The sequence below is a fragment of the Orcinus orca genome, chromosome 12 (genome assembly GCF_937001465.1).
Source record: "Orcinus orca chromosome 12, mOrcOrc1.1, whole genome shotgun sequence".
Taxonomy (NCBI): Eukaryota; Metazoa; Chordata; class Mammalia; order Artiodactyla; family Delphinidae; genus Orcinus; species Orcinus orca.
In genome coordinates this window covers 87,911,537-87,935,712 of record NC_064570.1, presented here as the reverse complement: position 1 = coordinate 87,935,712, position 24,176 = coordinate 87,911,537, and the positions used below count along the sequence as shown (strand labels likewise).

The 24,176-nt window shown below is 39.2% G+C and overlaps 1 protein-coding gene across 2 annotated transcripts in view; it reads right to left on the bottom strand.

Annotated features, from left to right (window-relative positions):
• Positions 1-24,176, bottom strand: part of EYS (eyes shut homolog) — a 1,673,869-nt gene that overhangs the window by 19,691 nt on the left and 1,630,002 nt on the right. The window contains exons 40-42 of one of the 2 annotated variants that reach the window (XM_049695235.1): positions 21,953-21,978; positions 4,260-4,290; positions 2,735-2,740 (exon numbers count right to left, since the gene is read on the bottom strand). The exons of the other annotated variant lie outside the window; for it this stretch is intronic. Of the exons in view, the coding sequence (XP_049551192.1) occupies positions 2,735-2,740; positions 4,260-4,290; positions 21,953-21,978 (63 nt within the window). The remainder of the gene's footprint in view (positions 1-2,734; positions 2,741-4,259; positions 4,291-21,952; positions 21,979-24,176) is intronic. 2 annotated transcript variants of the gene reach the window in all.

The window sequence follows — 24,176 nt, the reverse complement described above, 5'->3', positions numbered from 1 at the left end:
GAGATAATACTCTATGATTCATATTTTGAGTGTAGAATAAGATTGATATAAAACCCTGTGAAGGTCAGTATGAGAAAAGAAAATTATAGAGCGATCTCACTTGTACACATAGCCATAGAATTCTATCAAACAGAATCCAACTCCCTGTGTAAAAAAGATATGTCATAACTAAATTAAGTTTATCTCAGGGTTCCAAGTTTAATTTATCATTAGGAAATCAACCAACATAATGGACCATATTAAAGGAGAAAAATCATATGATTATCTCATTTGATCCAAGAATATTTGATAAAATTCAACATCCAATTAATGATGAAAACTCTTAACAAATTAGGACTAGCATTTTATTTCCTAGTAAAGGGGATCTAACAAATACCTATAGCAAACAGTTAACCATAATTAATCCTGAAATGTTAAAAGCATCCTCTTTAAGATGAAGAACAAGACGTGGGCCCACAGTTATCACTTCTCTTCAGGATTAAACATGACTTTAGTCACTACCATAAGGCAAGAAAAAGAAATAGCATGTGGGGGGGCCTTCAAGACGGCAGAGTAAGACGTGGAGATCACCTTCCTCCTGACAAATACATCAGAAATACATCTACATGTGGAACAACTCCTACAGAACACCTACTGAAGGCTGGCAGAAGACCTCAGACTTCCCAAAAGGCAAGAAACTCCCCATGTACCTGGGTAGGGAAAAAGGAAAAACAGAGACAAAAGAATAGGGACGGGACCTGCACCAGGGAGGGAGCTGTGAAGGAGGAAAGGTTTCCACACACTAGGAAGCCCCTTCATGGGTGGAGACTGCGGGTGGCGGAGGGGGGAAGCTTCGGAGCCACGGAGGATAGTGCAGCCACAGGGGTGCGGAAGGCAAAGCAGAGAGATTCCCGCACAGAGGAATCACAGAGTGCCAACCAGCACTTACCAGCCCGAGAGGCTTGTCTGATCACCCACTGGGGCGGGCGGGGGCTGGGAGCTGAGGCTCGGGCTTCGGAGGTCGGATCCCAGGGAGAGGACTGGGGTTTGCTGCATGAACACAGCCTGAAGGGGTTGGTGCACCACAGCTAGCTGGGAGGGAGTGCAGGAAAAAGTCTGGACCTGCTTAAAGGCAAGAGACCATTGTTTCCGGGTGCGCGAAGAGAGGGGATTCCTTCCCTGTGTGTCCACAGAAGGCAGAGCACTGCCTAAATGAACTCCAGAAATGGGAGTGAGCCACGGCTGTCAGCTAAGATCCCAGAGACGGGCATGAAATGCTAACGCTACTGTTGCCACCACCAGGAAGACTGTGTGCAAGCACAGGTCACTATCCACAACCCTCCAGGAGCCTGTGCAGCCCGCCACTGCCAGGGTCCCATGATCCAGAGACAACTTCCCTGGGAGAACACATGGTGCACCTCAGGCTGTTGCAGCATCATGCTGGTCTCTGCTGTCACAGGCTCACCCCATTCCAATTATGACTAGCGTACCCCTCCCTCCCCCTGGCCTGAAGGAGCAAGAGCCCCCTAATTAGCCGCTGCTTTAACCCTGTCCTGTCTGAGCGAAGAACACATGCCTGAGGGTGACCTACATGCAGAGCTGAGGCTAAAACAAAAGCTGAACCTCAGGAGCTGTGTGAACAAAGAAGAGAAAGAGAAATCTCTCCATGCAGCATCAGGAGCAGCGGATTAAATCCCCACAATCAACTGATGTACCTAATTGGTGGAATACCTGAATAGACAACGAATTGTCCCAAAACTGAGGTGGTGGACTTTGGGAGCAACTGTAGACTTGGGGTTTGCTGTCTGTGACTGATTTGTTTCTGATTTTTATGTCTATCTTAGTTTAGTTCTAAGCACTTGTATTGCTGGTGGATTTGTTTATTGGTTTGGTTGCTCTCTTCTTTTTTATTTATTTTAATAATTTTTAAAAATTAAAAAGAAAATATTTATTTATTTATTTATTTCTATGTTTTCTTCTGAGCTGTGTGGCTGACAGGGTCTTGGTGCTCTGCCTGGGTGCTGGCCTTGAGCCTCCAAAGTGGGAGAGCTGAGTCCAAGAGGTTGGACCACCAGAGACCTCCCAACTCCATGTAATATCAACTGGTGAGAGCTCTCCCAGAGATCTCTGTCTCAACATGAAGACCCAGCTACACCCAATGGACAACAAGCTCCAGTGCAGGATGCCCCATGCCAAAAAACTAGCAAGACAGGAAAACAACCCAGCGCATTAGCAGAGAGGCTGCCTAAAATCATACTAAGTTCACACCCCAAAACACAACAATGGATGTGACCCTGCCCACCAGAAAAACAAGATCCAACCCCACCCACCAGAACAGAGGCACCAGTCCCCTCCACCAGGAAGCCTACACAAGCCACTGAACCAACATCACCCACAGGGGGCAGACACAAAAAACAACGGGATCTATGAACCTGCAGCCTGCAAAAAGGAGACCCCAAACACAATAAGTTAAGCAAAATGAGAAGACAGAAACACACACAGCAGATGAAGGAGCAAGGTAAAAACCCACCAGACCTAATAAATGAAGAGGAAATAGGAAGTCTACCTGAAAAAGAACTCAGAGTAATGATAGTGAAGATGATCCAAAATCTCGGAAATATAATGGAGAAAATACAAGAAACGTTTAACAAGGAACTAGAAGATCGAAAGAGCAAACAAACAATCATGAACAACAAAATAAATGACATTAAAAATTCTCGAGGAAGATGGTGGAAGAGTAAGACGCGGAGATCACCTTCCTCTCCACAGATACATCAGAAATACATCTACACGTGGAACAACTCCTACAGAACACCTACTGAAGGCTGGCAGAAGACCTCAGACCTCCCAAAAGGCAAGAAACTCCCCACGTACCTGGGTAGGGCAAAAGGAAAAAAGAATAAACAGAGACAAAAGAATAGGGACGGGACCTGCACCAGTGGGAGGGAGCTGTGAAGGAGGAAAAGTTTCCACACACTAGGAAGCCCCTTCGCGGGCGGAGACTGCGGGAGGCAGAGGGGGGAGCTTCGAAGCCGCGGAGGAGTGCACAGCAACGGGTGCAGAGGGCAAAGCGGGGAGATTCCCGCACAGAGGATCGGTGCCGACCGGCACTCACCAGCCCGAGAGGCTTGTCTGCTCACCCGCCGGGACGGGCGGGGCTGCGAGCTGAGGCTCTGAGGCTCGGGTTTCGGTTTCGGACGGAGCGCAGGGAGAGGACTGGGGTTGGCGGCTTGAACATAGCCTGAAGGGGTTAGTGCACCACAGCTAGCCGGGAGGGAGTCCGGGGAAAAGCCTGCACCTGCCGAAGAGGCAAGAGACTTTTTCTTCCCTCTTTGTTTCCTGGTGCGTGAGGAGAGGGGTTTAAGAACGCTGCTTAAAGGAACTCCAGAGACGGGCGCGAGCCGCGGCTGAAAGCGCGGACCCCAGAGACGGGCGCGAGCCGCGGCTGAAAGCGCGGACCCCAGAGACGGGCGCGAGCCGTGGCTGAGGGCGCGGACCCCAGAGACAGGCGCGAGCCGCGGCTGAGGGCGCTGACTCCAGAGACGGGCGCAAGCCGCGGCTGGAGGCGCGGACCCCAGAGGCGGGCGGGAGACGTTGGGGCTGCTGCTGCTGCCACCAAGGGGCCTGTGTGCGAGCGCAGGTCGCTCTCCACTCCCCTCTTCCGCGGAGCCTGTGCAGCCCGCCACTGCCGGGTTCCCGGGATCCGGGGACGACTTCCCCGGGAGAGCGCACGGCGGGCCTCGGGCTGCTGCAGGGTCACGCCGGACTTTGCCGCCGCAGGCCCGCCCAGCATTCCGTGCCCCTCCCTCCCCGCCGGCCTCAGTACGCCAGAGCCCCCGAATCAGCGGCTCCTTTAACCCCGTCCTGTCTGAGCAAAAAACAGACGCCCTCCAGCGACCTACACGCAGAGGCGGGGCCAAATCCAAAGCTGAGCCCCTGTGAGCTGTGAGAACAAAGAAGAGAAAGGGAAATCTCTCCCAGCAGCCTCAGAAGCAGTGGATTAAAGCTCCACAATCAACTTGATGTACCCTGCATCTGTGGAATACATGAATAGACAGCCAATCATCCCAAATTAAGGAGGTGGACTTTGGGAGCAAGATCTATGATTTTTCTCCCTATTCCTCTTTTTGTGAATGTGTATGTGTATGCTTCTGTGTGAGATCTTGTCTGTATAGTCTTGCTTCCACCATTTGTCCTAGGGTTCTATCCGTCAATGGTTTTTTCTTAAAATTTTTTTCTTAATAATCAATTTTAATTTTAAGAACGTTATTATACTTTACCTTTGTCCTTTCTTTCTTTCTTTCTTTCTTTCTTTCTTTCTTTCTTTCTTTCTTTCTTTCTTTCTTTCTTTCCTTCCTTCCTTCCCTCCTTTAGACAACGAATCATCCCAAATTGAGGAGGTGGTCTCTGACAGCAAGATTTATGATTTTTCCCCCTTTACCTCTTTTTGTGAGGGTGTATGTGTACGCTTCTGTGTAAGACTTTGTCTGTATAGCTTTGCTTCCAACATTTGTCCTAAGGTTCTATCCGTCCCTTTTTTTTTTTTCTCTAATTAAGAATTTTTTTAATTCAATAACTTTATTATACTTTATTTTATTTTTACTGTATCTTCTTTCTTTCTGTTTTTCCTTCTTTCCCTCCTTCCTTCCTTCCTCCCTCCCTCCCTCCCTCCTTTCGTTCCTTCTTTGCTTCTTTCTTTCTTTCTTCCTTCCTTCCTTCCCTCCTTCCTTCCCTCCTTTAGACAACGAATCATCCCAAATTGAGGAGGTGGTCTCTGACAGCAAGATTTATGATTTTTCCCCCTTTACCACTTTTTGTGAGGGTGTATGTGTACGCTTCTGTGTAAGACTTTGTCTGTATAGCTTTGCTTCCAACATTTGTCCTAAGGTTCTATCCGTCCCTTTTTTTTTTTTCTAATTAAGAATTTTTTAATTCAATAACTTTATTATACTTTATTTTATTTTTACTGTATCTTCTTTCTTTCTGTTTTTCCTTCTTTCCCTCCTTCCTTCCTTCCTCCCTCCCTCCCTCCCTCCTTTCGTTCCTTCTTGCCTTCTTTCCTTCTTTGCTTCTTTCTTTCTTTCTTCCTTCCTTCCTTCCTTCCTTCCCTCCTTCCTTCCCTCCTTTCCTTCTTTCTTTCCTCATACTTCTACTAATTCCCTCTACTTTTTCTCCCTTTTATTCTGAGCCGTGTGGATGAAAGGCTCTTGGTGCTCCAGCCAGGAGTCAGGGCTCTGCCTCTGAGGTAGGAGAGCCAACTTCAGGACACTGGTCCACAAGAGACCTCCCAGCTCCACATAATATCAAACGGCGAAAATCTCCCAGAGACCTCCATCTTAACACCAGCACCCAGCTTCACTCAACGACCAGCAAGCCACAGTGCTGGACAACCTGTGCCAAACAACTAGCAAAACAGGAACACAACCCCACCCATTAGCAGAGAGGCTGCCTAAAATCATAATAAGGCCACAGACACCCCAAAACACACCACCAGACGTGAACCTGCCCACTAGAGAGACAAGATCCAGCCTCATCCACCACAACACAGGCACTAGTCCCCTCCACCAGGAAGCCTAAACAACCCACTGAACCAACCTTAGCCACTGGAGACAGACATCAAAAACAGGAGGAACTACGAACCTGCAGCCTGCAAAAAGGAGACCCCAAACACAGTAAGATAAGCAAAATGAGAAGACAGAAAAACACACAGCAGATAAAGGAGCAAGATAAAAATGCACCAGACCTAACAAATGAAGAGGAAATAGGCAGTCTACCTGACAGAATAATGATAGTAAGGTTGATCCGAAATCTTGGAGATAGAATGGACAATAGAATGGACAAAATGCAGGAATCAGTTAACAAGGACCTAGAAGAACTAAAGATGAAACAAGCAACGATGAACAACACAATAAATGAAATTAAAAATACTCTAGATGGGATCAATAGCAGAATAACTGAGGCAGAAGAACGGATAAGTGACCTGGAAGATAAAATAGTGGAAATAACTACTGCAGAGCAGAATAAAGAAAAAAGAATGAAAAGAACTGAGGACAGTCTCAGAGACCTCTGGGACAACATTAAACGCACCAACATTCGAATTATAGGGGTTCCAGAAGAAGAAGAGAAAAAGAAAGGGACTGAGAAAATATTTGAAGAGATTATAGTTGAAAACTTCCCTAATATGGGAAAGGAAATAGTTAATCAAGTCCAGGAAGCACAGAGAGTCCCATACAGGATAAATACAAGGAGAAATACACCAAGACACATATTAATCAAACTGTCAAAAATTAAATACAAAGAAAGCATATTAAAAGCAGCAAGGGAAAAACAACAAATAACACATAAGGGAATCCCCATAAGGTTAACAGCTGATCTCTCAGCAGAAACCCTACAAGCCAGAAGGGAGTGGCAGGACATACTGAAAGTGATGAAGGAGAAAAACCTGCAACCAAGACTACTCTACCCAGCAAGGATCTCATTCAGATTTGATGGAGAAATTAAAACCTTTACAGACAAGCAAAAGCTGAGAGAGTTCAGCACCACTAAACCAGCTTTACAACAAATGCTAAAGGATCTTCTCTAGGCAAGAAACACAAGAGAAGGAAAAGACCTATAATAACAAACCCAAAACAATATAGAAAATGGGAATAGGAACATACATATCGATAATTACCTTAAATGTAAATGGACTACATGCTCCCACCAAAAGACACAGATTAGCTGAATGGATAAAAAAACAAGACCCTTACATATGCTGTCTACAAGAGACCCACTTCAGACCTAGAGACACATACAGACTAAAAATAAGGGGATGGAAAAAGATATTCCATGCAAATGGAAACCAAAAGAAAGCTGGAGTAGCAATTCTCATATCAGACAAAATAGACTTTAAAATAAGGACTATTAAAAGAGACAAAGAAGGACACTACATAATGATCAAGGGATCGATCCAAGAAGAAGATATAACAAATTGTAAATATTTATGCACCCAACATAGGAGCACCTCACTACATAAGGCAAATACTAACAGCCATAAAAGGGGAAATCGACAGTAACACATTCATAGTAGGGGACTTAAACACCCCACTTTCACCCAAGGACAGATCATCCAAAATGAAAATAAATAAGGAAACACAAGCTTTAAATGATACATTAAACAAGATGGACTTAATTGATATTTATAGGACACTCCATCCAAAAACAACAGAATACACATTTTTCTCAAGTGCTCATGGAACATTCTCCAGGATAGATCATATCTTGGGTCACAAATCAAGCCTTGGCAAATTTAAGAAAATTGAAATTGTATCAAGTATCTTTTCTGACCACAACGCCATGAGACTAGATATCAATTACAGGAAAAGATCTGTAAAAAATACAAACACATGGAGGCTAAACAATACACTACTTAATAATGAAGTGATCACTGAAGAAATCAAAGAGGAAATCAAAAAAGACCTAGAAACAAATGACAATGGAGACACAACGACCCAAAACCTGTGGGATGCAGCAAAAGCAGTTCTAAGGGGGAAGTTTATAGCAATACAAGCCCACCTTAAGAAGCAGGAAACATCTAGAATAAACAACCTAACCTTGCACCTCAAGCAATTAGAGAAAGAAGAACAAAAAAACCCCAAAGCTAGCAGAAGGAAAGAAATCATAAAAATCAGATCAGAAATAAATGAAAAAGAAATGAAGGAAACAATAGCAAAGATCAATAAAACTAAAAGCTGGTTCTTTGAGAAGATAAACAAAATAGATAAACCACTAGCCAGACTCATCAAGAAAAAAAGGGAGAAGACTCAAATCAATAGAATTAGAAATGAAAAAGGAGAGGTAACAACTGACACTGCAGAAATAAAAGAGATCATGAGAGATTACTACAAGCAACTCTATGCCAATAAAATGGACAATCTGGAAGAAATGGACAAATTCTTAGAAATGCACAACCTGCCAAGACTGAATCAGGAAGAAATAGAAAATATGAACAGACCAATCACAAGCACTGAAATTGAAACTGTGATTAAAAATCTTCCAACAAAGAAAAGCCCAGGACCAGATGGCTCCACAGGCGAATTCTATCAAACATTTAGAGAAGAGCTAACACCTATCCTTCTCAAACTCTTCCAAAATATAGCAGAGGGAGGAACACTCCCAAACTCATTCTACGAGGCCACCATCACCTTGATACCAAAACCAGGCAAGGATGTCACAAAGAAAGAAAACTACAGGCCAATATCACTGATGAACATAGATGCAAAAATCCTCAACAAAATACTAGCAAACAGAATCCAACAGCACATTAAAAGGATCATACACCATGATCAAGTGGGGTTTATTCCAGGAATGCAAGGATTCTTCAATATACGCAAATCTATCAATGTGATAAACCATATTAACAAATTGAAGGAGAAAAACCATATGATCATCTCAATAGATGCAGAGAAAGCTTTTGACAAAATTCAACACCCATTTATGATAAAAACCCTGCAGAAAGTAGGCATAGAGGGAACTTTCCTCAACATAATAAAGGCCATATATGACAAGCCCACAGCAAACATCATCCTCAATGGTGAAAAACTGAAACATTTCCACTAAGATCAGGAACAAGACAAGGGTGCCCACTCTCACCACTCTTATTCAACATAGTTTTGGAAGTTTTAGCCACAGCAATCAGAGAAGAGAAGGAAATAAAAGGAATCCAAATCGGAAAAGAAGAAGTAAAGCTGTCACTGTTTGCAGATGACATGATCCTATACATAGAGAAACCTAAAGATGCTACCAGAAAACTACTAGAGCTAATCAATGAATTTGGTAAAGTAGCAGGATACAAAATTAATGCACAGAAATCTCTGGCATTCCTATATACTAATGATGAAAAATCTGAAAGTGAAATCAAGAAAACACTCCCATTTACCATTGCAACAAAAAGAATAAAATATCTAGGAATAAACCTACCTAAGGAGACAAAAGACCTGTATGCAGAAAACTATAAGACACTGATGAAAGAAATTAAAGATGATACAAATAGATGGAGACATATACCATGTTCTTGGATTGGAAGAATCAACATTGTGAAAATGACTCTACTACCCAAAGCAATCTATAGATTCAATGCAATCCCTATCAAACTACCACTGGCATTTTTCACAGAACTAGAACAAAAAATTTTGCAATTTGTATGGAAACACAAAAGACCCCGAATAGCCAAAGCAATCTTGAGAACAAAAAAAGGAACTGGAGGAATCAGGCTCCCTGACTTCAGACTATACTACAAAGCTACAGTTATCAAGACAGTATGGTACTGGCACAAAAACAGAAAGATAGATCAATGGAACAGGATAGAAAGCCCAGAGATAAACCCATGCACATATGGACACCTTATCTTTGATAAAGGTGGCAGGAATGTACAGTGGAAAAAGGACAGCCTCTTCAATAAGTGGTGCTGGGAAAACTGGACAGGTACATGTAAAAGAATGAAATTAGAACACTCCCTAACACCATACACAAAAATAAGCTCAAAATGAATTAAAGACCTAAATATAAGGCCAGAAACTATCAAACTATTAGAGGAAAACATAGGCAGAACACTCTATGACATAAATCACAGCAAGATTCTTTCTGACCCACCCCCTAGAGTAATGGAAATAAAAACAAAAATAAACAAATGGGACCTAATGAAACTTCAAAGCTTTTGCACAGCAAAGGAAACCATAAACAAGACCAAAAGACAACCCTCAGAATGGGAGAAAATATTTGCAAATGAAGCAACCGACAAAGGATTAATCTCCAAAATTTACAAGCAGCTCATGCAGCTCAACAACAAAAAAACAAACAACCCAATCCAAAAATGGGCAGAAGACCTAAATAGACATTTCTCCAAAGAAGATATACAGACTGCCAACAAACACATGAAAGAATGCTCAACATCATTAATCATTAGAGAAATGCAAATCAAAACTACAATGAGATATCATCTCACACAAGTCAGAATGGCCATCATCAAAAAATCTAGAAACAATAAATGCTGGAGAGGGTGTGGAGAAAAGGGAACCCTCTTGCACTGCTGGTGGGAATGTGAATTGGTTCAGCCACTATGGAGAACAGTATGGAGGTTCCTTAAAAAACTACAAATAGAACTACCATATGACCCAGCAATCCCACTACTGGGCATATACCCTGAGAAAACCGAAATTCAAAAAGAGTCATGTACCAAAATGTTCATCGCAGCTCTATTTACAATAGCCCGGAGATGGAAACAACCTAAGTGCCCATCATCGGATGAATGGATAAAGAAGATGTGGCACATATATACAATGGAATATTACTCAGCCATAAAAAGAAACGAAATTGAGCTATTTGTAATGAGGTGGATAGACCTAGAGTCTGTCATACACAGTGAAGTAAGTCAGAAAGAAAAAGACAAATACAGTATGCTAACACATATATATGGAATTGAAGAAAAAAAAAATGTCATGAAGAACCTAGGGGTAAGGCAGGAATAAAGACGCAGACCTCCTAGAGAACGGACTTGAGGTTATGGGGAGGGGGAAGGGTGAGCTGTGACAGGGCGAGAGAGAGTCATGGACATATACACACTAACAAACGTAGTAAGGTAGATAGCTAGTGGGAAGCAGCCGCATGGCACAGGGATATTGGCTCGGTGCTTTGTGACAGCCTGGAGGGGTGGGATAGGGAGGGTGGGAGGGAGGGAGACGCAAGAGGGAAGAGATATGGGAACATATGTATATGTATAACTGATTCACTTTGTTATAAAGCAGAAACTAACACACCATTGTAAAGTAATTATACCCCAATAAAGATGTTAAAAAAAAAAAAATGGAGAGAAAAAGTTAACGTAAAAGAAAAAAAAAAAAAAGAGGAAACTATATATTTTTATCTTAAATGGAAAAGTAGTATCACTTGAAGGTAAATGTAAAATGTAATACAATATAATGTTAACGAATACAATAAAATATGATACTTTGAAAAAAAAAATTCTCTAGAAGGAATCAATAGCAGAATAACTGAGGCAGAAGACCAGATAAGTGACCTGGAAGATAAAATAGTGGAAAGAACTACCACAGAGCAGAATAAAGAAAAAATAATGAAAAGAATTGAGCACAGTCTCAGAGACTTCTGGGATAACATTAAATACACCAACATTTGAATTATAGGGGTTTCAGAAGAGGAAGAGAGAAAGAAAGGGTCTGAGAAAATATTTGAAGAGATTAGAGTTGAAAACTTCCCTAACATGGGAGAGGAAATAGTAAATCAAATCCTGGAAGCACAGAGAGTCCCATATAGGAAAATCCAAGGAGAAACACACCAAGACACATGTTAATCAATCTATCAGAAATTAAATACAAATAAAAAATATTAAAAACAGCAAGGGAAAAGCAACAAATAACATACAAGGGAATCCCCATAAAGTTAACAGCTGATCTTTCAGCAGAAACTCTGTAGGCCAGAGGGAGTGGCAGCACATATTTAAAGTGATGAAAGGGAAAAACCTACAACCAAGATTACTCTACCCAGAAAGCATCTCATTCAGATTTGAAGGATAAATTAAGACCTTTACAGACAAGGAAAAGTTAAGAGAATTCAGCACCACCAAACCAGCTTTACAACAAATGCTAAAGGAACTTCTCTAGGTGGGAAACACAGAGAAGGAAAAGACCCAAAGAAACAAACCCAAAACAATTAAGAAAATGGTAATAGGAACATACATATTGATAATTACCTGAAATGTAACTGGATTAAATGCTCCAACCAAAAGACATAGACTGGCTGAATGGATACAAAAACAAGACCCATATGTATGCTGTCTACAAGAGACTCACTTCAGACCTAGGGACACATACAGACTGAAAGTGAGGGGATGGAAAAAGATATTCCATGCAAATGGAAATCAAAAGAAAGCTGGAGTAGCAATTCTCATATCAGACAAAATAGACTTTAATATAAAGACTATTACAAGAAACAAAGAAGGACACTACATAATGATCAAGGGATCAATCCAAGCAGAAGATATAACAATTGTAAATATTTATATACACGCAATATATGAGAACCTCAATACATAAGGCAAAAGCTAAAGCCATAAAAAGGAAAATTGACAGTAACACAATCATAGGAGAGGATTTTAACACCGCACTTTCACCAATGGACAGACCATCCAAAACGAAAATAAATAAGGAAACACAAGCTTTAAATGACACATTAGACATGATGGACTTAATTGATATTTATAGGACATTCCATCCAAACACAACGGAATACACTTTATTCTCAAGTGCTCATGGAACATTCTCCAGGATAGCTATCATCTTAGGTCACAAATCAAGGCTCAGTAAATTTAAGAAAATTGAAATTGTATGAAGTATCTTTTCTGACCACAACAGTATGAGACTAGATATCAATTACAGGAAAAAAATGTAAAAAATAGAAACACAAGGAGGCTAAACATTATGCTACTAAATAACCAAGCAATCACTGAATAAATCAAAGAAGAAATCAAAAAATGCCTAGAAACAAATGACAATGAAAACATGATGACCCAAAACCTATGGGATGCAGCAAAAGCAGTTCTAAGAGGGAAGTTTATAGCAATCCCATCCTACCTCAAGAAACAAGAAAAATCTCAAATAAACAACCTAAACTTAAACCTAAAGCAATTAGACAAATAAGAACAAAACCCCCACAAAGTTATCAAAAGGAAAGAAATCATAAAGATCAGATCAGAAATAAATGAAGAAGAAATGAAGGAAACAATAGCAAAGATCAATAAAAATAGAAGCTGGTTCTTTGAGAAGATAAACAAAATTGGTAAACCATCAGCCAGACTCATCAAGAAAAAAAGGGAGAAGACTCAAATCAATAAAATTATAAATGAAAGAGGAGAAGTAACAACTGACACTGCAGAAATACAAAAGATCAGGATTACTACAGGCAACTATAGGGCAATAAAATGGACAACCTGGAAAAATGGACAAATTCTTAGAAAAGCACAACATTCTGAACCTGAACCAGGAAGAAATAGGAAATATAAACAGACCAATCACAAGCACTGAAATGGAAACTGTGATTAAAAATCTTCCAACAAACAAAAGCCCAGGACCAGATGGCTTCACACGTGAATTCTATCAAACACTTAGAGAAGAGCTAACACCTATCCTTCTCAAACTCTTCCAAAATATAGCAGAGGGAGCAACAGTCCCAAACACATTCTACGTGGCCACCATCACCCTGATACCAAAACCAGACAAAGATGTCGCAAAAAGAGAAAACTACAGGCCAATATCACTGATGAACATAGATGCAAAAATCCTCAACAAAATACTAGCAAACAGAATCCAACAGCACATTAAAAGGATCATACACCATGATCAAGTGGGGTTTATCCCCAGAATGCAAGGATTCTTCAATATACGCAAATCAATCAATGTGATAAACCATATTAACAAATTGAAGGATAAAAACCATATCATCTCAATAGATGCAGAAAAAGCTTTTGACAATATTCAACACTCATTTATGATAAAAACTCTCCAGAAAGTAAGCATAGAGGGAACTTACCTCAACATAATAAAGGCCATATATGACAAACCCACAGCCAATATCGTTCTCAATGGTGATAAACTGAAACCATGTCCTCTAAGATCAGGAACAAGACAAGGTTGCCCACTCTCACCACTATTATTCAACATAGCTCTGGAAGTTTTAACCACAGTAATCAGAGAAGAAAAAGAAATAAAAGGAATCCAAATAGGAAAAGAAGAAGTAAAACTGTCACTGTTTGCAGATGACATGATACTATACACAGAGAATCCTAAAGATGCTACCAGAAAACTACTAGAGCTAATCAATGAATTTAGTAAAGTGGCAGGATACAAAATTAATTCACAGAAATCTCACACAGTCCTATAGACAAATGACGAAATATCTGAAAGAGAAATTATGGAAACACTCCCTATTTACCATTGCAACAAAAAGAATAAAGTACCTAGGAATAAACCTACCTAAGGAGACAAAAGACCTGTATGCAGAAAACTATAAGACACTGGTGAAATAAATTGAAGATGATACAAACAGATGGAGAGATATACCATGTTCTTGGATTGGAAGAATCAACACTGTGAAAATGATCATACTACCCAAAGCAATCTATAGATTCAATGCAATCCCTATCAAACTACCAATGTCATTTTTACAGAACTAGAACAAAAATTTCACAATTTGCATGAAAACACAAAAGACCCCAACAACTAAAGCAATCTTGAGAAAGAAAAATGGAGCTGGAGGAATCAGGCTCCCTGACTGCAGACTATACTACAAAGGTACAGTAATCAAGACAGTATGGTACTGGCACAAAAAGAGAACTATAGATCAATGGAACAGGATAGAAAGCCCAGAGATAAACCCACGCACATAGCATCACCTTATCTTTGATAAAGGAGGCAAGAATATATAATGGAGAAAAGACAGTCTCTTCAATAAGTGGTGCTGGGAAAACTGGACAGCTATATGTAAAAGAGTAAAATTAGAACACTTCCTAACACCACACACAAAAATAAACTGAAAATGGATTAAAGTCCTAAATGTAAGGCCAGACACTATAAAACTCTTAGATGAAAATATAGGCAGAATACTTTATGCCATCAATCACAGCAAGATCCTTTTTGACCCACCTCCTAGAAAAACGGAAATAAAAACAAAAATAAACAAATGGGACCTAATGAAACTTAAAATCTTTTGAACAGCAAAGGAAACCATAAACAAGATTAAAAGACAACCCTCAGAATGGGAGAAAATATTTGCAAATGAACAACTGACAAAGGATTAATCTCCCAAATATATAACCAGGTCATGCAGGTCAATATCAAAAAAAAACAAACAACCCAATCCAAAAATGGCCAGAGGACCTGAATAGACATTTCTCTGAAGAAGATATACAGATTGCTATAAACACAGGAAAGGATGCTCAACATCAGTAATCATTAGAGAAATGCAAATCAAAACTATAATGAGGTCACCTCATACTGGTCAGAATGGCCATCATCAAAAAATCTATAGGGCTTCCCTGGTGGCACAGTGATTAAGAACCTGCCTTCCAATGCAGGGGACACGGTTTCGAGCCCTGGTCTGGGAAGAACTCACGTGCCGCAATGCAACTAAGCTCGTGTGCCACAACTATGGACCTTGCGCTCTAGAGCCCACAAGCCACAACTACTGAGTCCATGTGCCACAACCACTGAAGCCAATACACCTAGAGCCTGTGCTCCACAAGAAGAGAAGCCACTGCAATAAGCTTGCGCACTGCAGTGAAGAGTAGCCTCCACCTGCCGCAACTAGAGAAAGCCCGTGCGCAGCAACAAAGACCCAATGTAACCAAAAAAAAAAAAAAAACAACCTACAAATAATAAATCCTGGAGGATGTGGAGAAAAGGGAACTCTCTTGCACTGTTGGTGGGAATGTAAATTGGTACAGCCACTATGGAGAACAGTATGGAGGTTCCTTAGAATCTAAAAATAGAACTACCATATGACCCAGCAATCCCACTCCTCGGCTTATACCCTGAGAAAACCATAATTCAAAAAGAGTCATGTACCAAAATGTTCATTGCAGCTCTATTTACAATAACCAGGACATGGAAGCAACCTAAATGCTCACCAACAGACGAATGGATAAAGAAGATGTTGCACGTATATGCAATGGAATATTACTCAGCCATAAAAAGAAACGAAATTGAGCTATTTGTAATGAGGTGGAGGGACCTAGAGTCTGTCATACAGAGTGAAGTAAGTCAGAAAGAGAAAAACGAATACCGTATGCTGACACATATATATGGAATGTAACAAAAATGATTCTGATGAACTTAGGGGCAGGACAGAAATAAAGATGTAGATGTAGCGAATGGAAACCTAATGCAGGACATAATCCACTAGTTGTATGCGGTGTTTGATGGTGTGGTCCTCGGGAGGCCTGTGCTTCTGTTCCAATTTTACTTTGTTTCCGTGTCTCTGTAAGTGTTTCTCTGTGCAGTTTGGCATCGACAATCTCTGAGTGACTCTCCATAATGCTCATGATCCACAAAGACTCATGTTAAGGACCCCATAGTTGAAACTTAGGAAATTCAAGACAGTTTCTATGAAGAGATCATTAAACATCTCAGGATACATGGCCTTGGTTTTTATTTACTTTTTTAACCATCATGGTTAAAAAGTTTGAAAGGTACTTAAAGAGCTAAAAAGACCTCTTCCTTATTTCTTTTGTAAGATATTCTTGTCTGATAATCTCCTGGTCTTTATTATTGGGATATGGGAGTGGGGTAGTCATTAAGGCTGCTTATCTAACATTTCAGTTTTCCTCTCCTTTTCATCACATTATAAGATTGCATTTTCCTGCTCTTTTTGAGGTTAGAAGTGACCTTGTAATTTGCTCAGCCCAATCAAATGTGAGCAGAAGTGACGTGTATCACTTCTGTCAGAACCAGGGCATGAGTCACTGTATTACCTTTTCTTAGACTCAGTGATTGTAGTAGAAGCATCAGTCAAGAAAAAGCTTTTATCCACCTGGGTCCCTGAGTAACTAGTCTGAGTTAAGCCACCTTGCTGACACATTCCATAAGGAAGAAATAGATTTTTGTTTGTTAAACCACTGAGATTTGGAGATTGTTTGTTATTGCATCATAACCTAGCCTAACATGATTGATACAGGGAGTTTACAAAGGTCAGCAGAAAAAAAGCATAGTCTTAAGTTTCATGTAATATCAATACATGTAGTCTTTTTGTTTTAATCACAATTGTTCATGTTCAGGCAAAGTTGTGTTTACAAAATATATCTCTAGGACTGTCTTTCTAGAGTAGTAGTTCTAATCTCTTAATTGATCAGTGATAACAGGGACACCATCAATTTCCCTAATTGTACAGTGATACATAGAAGTTCCATACAGTAAAGGTATTTTGAAATAAGCTAGCGATTGGTTGGACTTGGAATTCTTTCACTCTGAGAGGGTTCTCTACTATGGTTGGGGTGGCCTCTCTGAGATAGAGTAGAACCTAGTAGTAAGAGAAAGGGTCATGGTGTTTTTAAATCGGGTTAATGCCTATGGGTTACTTATGTCAAAGATCAACTTGGGGCCTAGTGAATTAAAAAAAGATTTTTTTGCAAGGCTAAGTTAATAAGAGTGTTAATAAGAAACATTTCATATTCAAAAGTACAAACTGTCATGTTATAATTAAATGAAATAGTCTCTGCTAAACTAAAAAACAGCAAGAAGAAAGCGTCTAATGCATTCAGTGTCAATATTCTGAAGACAAACAGTACCTTATTCTTGTTTACTATAAATGGATAAAAACATTAAAAACAAGAAACCCATGATATATTGTAGCATCAGCTATGATGAAGGATCTTTAATTTTGTACATTCTTTTCTTCCTCTGGGAGAAAATATCCTAAAATTTTTAAATGATTGTTTGCAGAGAATCTGGGGTCCTAAATGTATTTATAGGCAAGGTATTAAACCAATCTAGGAGAATAGAATTACCAGTCATCAAATTATTGCATACGATCTTTTAAAAATTAGTTAATTTTACCCTTTTATTTGGAAATAATTTAAAATGCATAGAAAATTTAAAAAATAAAATGAGTACAAAGCATATTGTACCCAGATTCATCTTTTGTTAATTTTCTTACCCTTTATCTAGTGCTGTCTAGCTATCTGTCTACATGATATTTTTTCTCAATAATTTGTTCCATACATCATGGCTCTTTGCACCTAACAACTTAGAGATATTCTCATATATATAACCACAGTACAGTTATCACCTTTAATAAATTTAATATTAATACCATCCTTTCATCTTACCTAGTATTAATATTTCAATTTTTTCTGTTGATCCAATAATATTTTACCCTAGAGTATGAAATCTCATATGACTCAGATGTTGCATTGAGTTGTCATATTTCTTTAATGTCTTTTAACCTAGACCATTTCCACAGTCTTCATTGTCTTTCATGACACTGATGTTTTTGAAGGATCTTTTCTTCCCTCTTTTTTTTTGAAAGGAATGCTCATCATTTTGGGTTTGACATATTTCATTCTAAGCAGATTTAAGGTACGCATTCTTGGCTGAGGTGTTTCACAGGCGATGTGTTCTTCTCAGGGCATCACACATGGAGGCACATGTATTTATCTGTCCCTCACTGGTGAAATCAATTTTGCTCACCTTTGTCAAGGTGTTGACTTATTTTTTTCCAGTGTATGCTATTCTGCTGTATAAATACGGCATTTTTTTCTTCCTTGCAATTCATAAGCAGTTTATGGGAGATACTTTAAGCCATGTATATCTACATTCATCAAAACTGTCCCTAGATTTAACATCCTTTGATTATTCTAGCCTGAATCAGTCTTTATTTGGATGCAAAATTCCCTCCACAATTATGACCTGGGTGCAGTAGCTTCTCAAATGCTCTCCGGAGTTCTCACAGAGGTATCATGGTCCATGTGTTGTTAACTTGGTGTCTCTGTAGGGGAAGGACAGCCTGTAGCTTCCTAGTTTGCCATCTTGCTGACCCACATCTCTGCTTTTAAAGCACAGATTTTCTTAAAACCTAAATCTCTGCAAGATTCCCCTCAAGCATTAAAAAGTTCATCACCTCTCTACCCTGGATGCAGTAACTGCTTATTTTAGCACACTTCTTAAATCACTTTAAGTTGAGCAAGTCCCATTGAAAGTGGTTTGCTACCAAATGTTTCTGTTCTCAGTGGTAGAACTCAAGCTTTCTAAAATAGATTACTAATTTCCAGAGTGTTGTTTCTCATGATGGACTCAAAGCATAGTCTATTCAATAAATAAATAGTTCTCTATCTCCACATGTTATAAGCCTATGAGGTTAAATTGTTGTCCTCACGGATGCACATCTGCTTTGTTCTCAGCAAATGTGCTGAGTTTAGGGCTCTCCAACTATGCTCTCGATTTCATGACTTTAATGCAATAATCTTGACTTTAGCCACAGCTCTCCTACCGCACCACAATTATGTTCTAGTCAGTCAGTCAAGAAAAAGAGATGAGAATAATTTGAGACTTTTTGTGGCATTTATTAATCTGTTATTTGCATTTAGGTCTATGGATAGTGCATATAATTTCACTGTATCTCCTTAGCTTGTAAATACTTAATGAGAATCTAATGGATAGAAGTAACTTTTTTTTCCATCCTTAACTATGTGATTACCTCTCGATTCCAAGTTAAACAGTTGGACAAATTTTAGATTAACTAAGTACGTACATTGTTATTGCAGCAAAAATGAAGCTAAACATTCTTGCTCTTTGCTGGTTTATTATCATAGTCTACTGGGGCGGGGGGGATCCAGCAATTGAATCTGTTGGCTAGTTGCTAACAGAAGAGATGGCTAAGTATCAATTACTGAAAAAATAAAGTCATTCCTTTAGGCAGACTTTCTTTAGCACCCAGATGGATAATGCTGAACAACTCTAATTACTTAACTCATTTAATTATTTGGGTGGCTATTTTGTTCAAATGATCTTTGAAGACCCATCAAGATAGAGTGTTGCTTAAAAATTAAGTGTTCTTCCAATTAAGTTCCCCATAAATGCTAGCCCCCAAATGGGGAAGTCATCATCTAAAACAGTGACATAGTAAATTCAGTGTAGAGATGATAGAAGATGATTGGACAGGGTAGCAGCCTAATCTTTGGGAGAGTGAGTTAGCTGGGGAGGAAAAATAGGAAGTCAATGGAAACTTGCGGGGAGAACCACAGACTGAGTGAACTACAGTGAACCCTGTATTATTTTCCTGGGAATCAGTATAAGTTGTTTTGAGCTGCAGCTCCCACTGAGAGTCCTAGCACCAAATAAGCTCTTTCCATGACCTGCCCTGTCAACATTAGCCAGTTCTTAACTCAGAGTGAAAAAATGGTTAGGTCTGCCTCCAGAAGTTTGCCTTGTTTGTTATTGGGTCAGAGGTTTGATATTGGTTCAAAACCACAACGATACATTGATTCTTAAACATAATTTTGTACTGAAATGAAAATAAAGTGTATCTGCCATCATTGTCAAAAAAATTGTGTTCTATAAAATCACATGATTGTTTTATGATAAAGAAATCTGGTGATTCCTTTTTTTTTGTAGATTATGTTAATTTACTGATAACACTATTTTTTAAATTATTTTTTCTTTTTCTTTTTTTTTAAATTTTTGGCTGCACCAGGCAGCATGCAGGATCTTAGTTCCCCGACCACGGATCGGATGCGTGCCCGTTATAATGGAAGCATGGTGTCTTCACCACTGGACCACCAGGGAAGTCCCTGGTAATTTCCTTTGAGTACTTACCTCATATGAATTCTGTCAGGTAGGCAAAATGATACTTATTATATTAGTAAGAGTTCTGGCAGTAAACAGTGCACACATATAAGGTAACAGATGCTAAGTTAAACTTTTTAATTTTCATGGTAAAACATCAATTTTATCACTTATAAATCTGGAAAACAAAGCAGGTAATGATCCTTTCAATTAATAGCCAGGATACCTGGACTTCTACAGGGGTCTTAATTTTCATTTTTTGCTATGCTTTGACCATCAGAAACTTGACCGACACAACTGATATCCAAGAGTAATGGTCTAATGAAAATAAATAATTATCTCTCAAGACAACTGACTATTGCCCCAGTTACATGTCAGATCAATAGAAATCTACTTTTCAAAGATAATTTGACATAATTATCTTTACAGAACTATGACCTAATATTATGCCTGTAGCCTTTATTGTGTCAGTATAAAAAATGACCATATACATAATGCCATTTCATTTTCTAGAAAATTGTCATTAAACACAACATTTATTATGCTATTTAATTTTATTTTTCTAAAAAATGGATAATGCTTAATACATTTTTATTACAGTTCAGTGCCAGGGCACAGTTCTCTGTCCTTGATGTGAGGACTGGTATGCTTTCTTTAATTAGGCAATAATTAAGTAGCAGTCTGTTGTATTTTATGATTCACTTCAAGTTCCAAGAAACCCAAAGCTAATTTTACATTCAGTTGTGTGTTGTGAAATGATTTAGACTCGCCTTGTTTTGTCTTCCTTGTCCTTTCCTCCCCTTCCCTTCCCTTCCCTTCCCTTCTCTTCTTTCCTTGGCAGGAGGGCATAAGTTTATCTTTCTATCACTATCTTGGCTACTTTTCAAATACCTGTACATTTTACTGTGAGCTCTCTCTTAAGTTGTTTGGAAGTATCTTAAATAATAAATTCAGCCACTGAGTCAGGTAACTTTTGTGGGAAATTATATGGCTGTTTCAGGAGTCTCCAAGGCTCATTTACAGCAGGTCTGGAAGACAACATTGATTACATGCATGTGTCATTCAGGTTTTAAACCTTGAATAATCATCACTCACTTCACAAGTGTTAACTGAACACCATCTATGTGAAAGGCACACTCAGACCAGTAAGCAAGTCCTGATGAGTTTTTAATTTAGTGTGCCTTACATTGGTCTCTTCTATTCTCAGAGGTATTTTAATAATTTACACCTTACCTGGCATACATTTCCTTTTCAGATAAAGAGGTTTACTCACATTTCCAAGTGCACCTTTCCATCTCCCCCATGCTTTGCTGAAGTAGTTTTCACTCTTAGGACGGCTATCTCACCATCCTGTATGAGTCTATCCAAAACTTACCCATTTTTTTTTAACACCTAATCTAATTCCATTGCTTTTTGCTTTTTGAGATTTTTTTCTTCCAGTTTTATTGAGATATACCAGACATACAGCAGTATATAACTTTAAGGTGTACAGCCTGTTGATTTGACTTACATACATCATGAGATGATGACCACAGGAAGGTTAGTGAACATGCATCATCTCATACAGACACAAAATAAAAGGAAAAAATATTTTCTCCTTGTGATGAGAACTCTTAGGAGTTACTCTCTTAACAGCTCTCATGTGTAACCTGCAGCAATGCTATTAATTCCATTGCTTTCTAAGGCCTTTTCAGGCCCCACTAGCTAGAAGTTACACAGGTACTGTCATTTGTCGGGCTGTTAAAGAATTCAATACCCTGGGATGTTATTTACTCTTTTCCCTGAACTGTTATTTAAATTATATACTTTAATTTTCACAGACTTTTGCCTGGTCTCTATCTAAATTATTAGTTCTTTGAAAGGAGGGACCCTACCTTATCATGTTTTGGATCTGTCCATATTGCCTGAGTGGTTTCTCAATAAATACTTTTTAAAAAACTTAATAATCTGGGGCTTCCCTGGTGGCGCAGTGGTTGGGAGTCCGCCTGCCGATGCAGGGGACATGGGTTCGTGCCCCAGTCCGGGAAGATCCCACATGCCGCAGAGTGGCTGGGCCCGTGAGCCATGGCCGCTGAGCCTGCGTGTCCGGAGCCTGTGCACCGCAACGGGAGAGGCCACGACAGTGAGAGGCCCGCGTACCGCAAAAAAAAAACAAAAACAAAACTTAATAATCTGCTGTACTTCTATAAATAATGTGTATTTTGTTTTTAAAAGAAATCTTATATGGTCATTTGGAAAGTTTATGTCTACTACATTGATCATGATAGCTTGAAATATTTTTTACCTCTTTATATAATAAAAACTATTGTCTTTTTAAAATAGGTTTAAAATATTTTAGCTTAAGATTCTGTTTAAAACAAATCCATATTTTAAAAAAAGAGATGATGAAAATACCTATGTGACATAACCTGCATTTAGCACAAGTCTAATCTAACACTTTTCCTTCCTCTGTAAGAGGGGTTCATATTTAAGGAGTACTTGTTATGTGCCAGGTTCTGTGCTGGCCTCTTTGTGTCACTGACCCCTCATCATGACTTTATAAGGGTGGCTTGGAATCTTAGACAGTTCTGTCATTGAGACCACAGGGCTTTCTTGACCATTTGCCTTGTGATATTCCTTGGTTAGGATGGTACAGGAAAGTTTGCTTTCCTATTTTTCTTAGGATAAATTATATAGATTCTTAACAAAAGAAGGAATGAAATAATGAAATATCTTGCAATCTCTATATCTTCCACTATGGTCATGAGGATTTTAGTTTGCTTCTTTTAGAAACCAGAGGGAGCCTGTCTCTCAGTTCCTCAAATTAGAAAGTAAAGTTTGTGGTTGGATTCCATCACTGTCAATCACCTCAGATAAAAAGAGAGTGTGGGCAGACCTGCCTCAGGGGAAGAAGCCACCAAGTCCTGTCCGTAGAAATTGATTGTAAGCAAACCTTTTTTTTTGTCTGCCTTCCTAAGATGGGGAACATGGCTCAATATGTAAATATCTTCCTAAGATGGGGAACTTGGCTCAATATGTAAAACATTTCAAGGGAGAAATCTTTAGCAGTCGAGAGCTGAAAACCCACTGTGTTGAGGGCTTTTGTTTGTTACTTAATGTTATCTTGAATAGAAAATAAAAAGGATTTTGTTGAAGAAAAACCTCTCAATCTGTCTCTTAGAGGTTTTAACCTTTCACTCACTACCTTATAAACAGTATTAATTATTAACTTAGGGCTTGACAAGGTGAATGGACTCTCCCTGGACTTCGGCCCCAAATTCCTCTAAAACAGAGACTTAAAAACATATTCTTTTCACACATGAGAAGCTTGATGTTCAGGAAAAGTAAGTTCCTTCCTCAAAGTCCAAGGTTAGGAAATGACAGTTGTGTGTGCATATTTCTATTAAGATTCTAGTAGAATCTATTCCTTTAGATACTCAAAAAGCTTAACGTTCATATAAACCTTAGAATTGTTATATATAACCCATGCACGCTTTCACTTATGATTTATCAGGTTGTATGGAAGAGCACAAACAGAAGACTAAAGAATTAAAACGTGTGTTCCTGAAAATCGTAGCTAGTGCTCATTTATTTTTTACCTTTTATAAGTATTATAAAATCGTAGAGGATCTAGTACACATGTAACTACATCCTTATTAATTATCATGGTGGGATTGAAAGTGGGGAAATAAAGACTTAAGGTTTTTTTTTTTTTTTTCTATGAAGAAAGCTTGCACATTACCTGCTGTATTTACCTGCCTGGTTAAATGCACCTGAAAATGAGCATCTGAAAAAGGCAAACAGTAATGATCCCTGAAATTGCCCTCTACAGTGCTATGGACCCGTTTCTCTACTATTAGGAAAACCACGACTCGGCAGGAAGGCATCCCACGT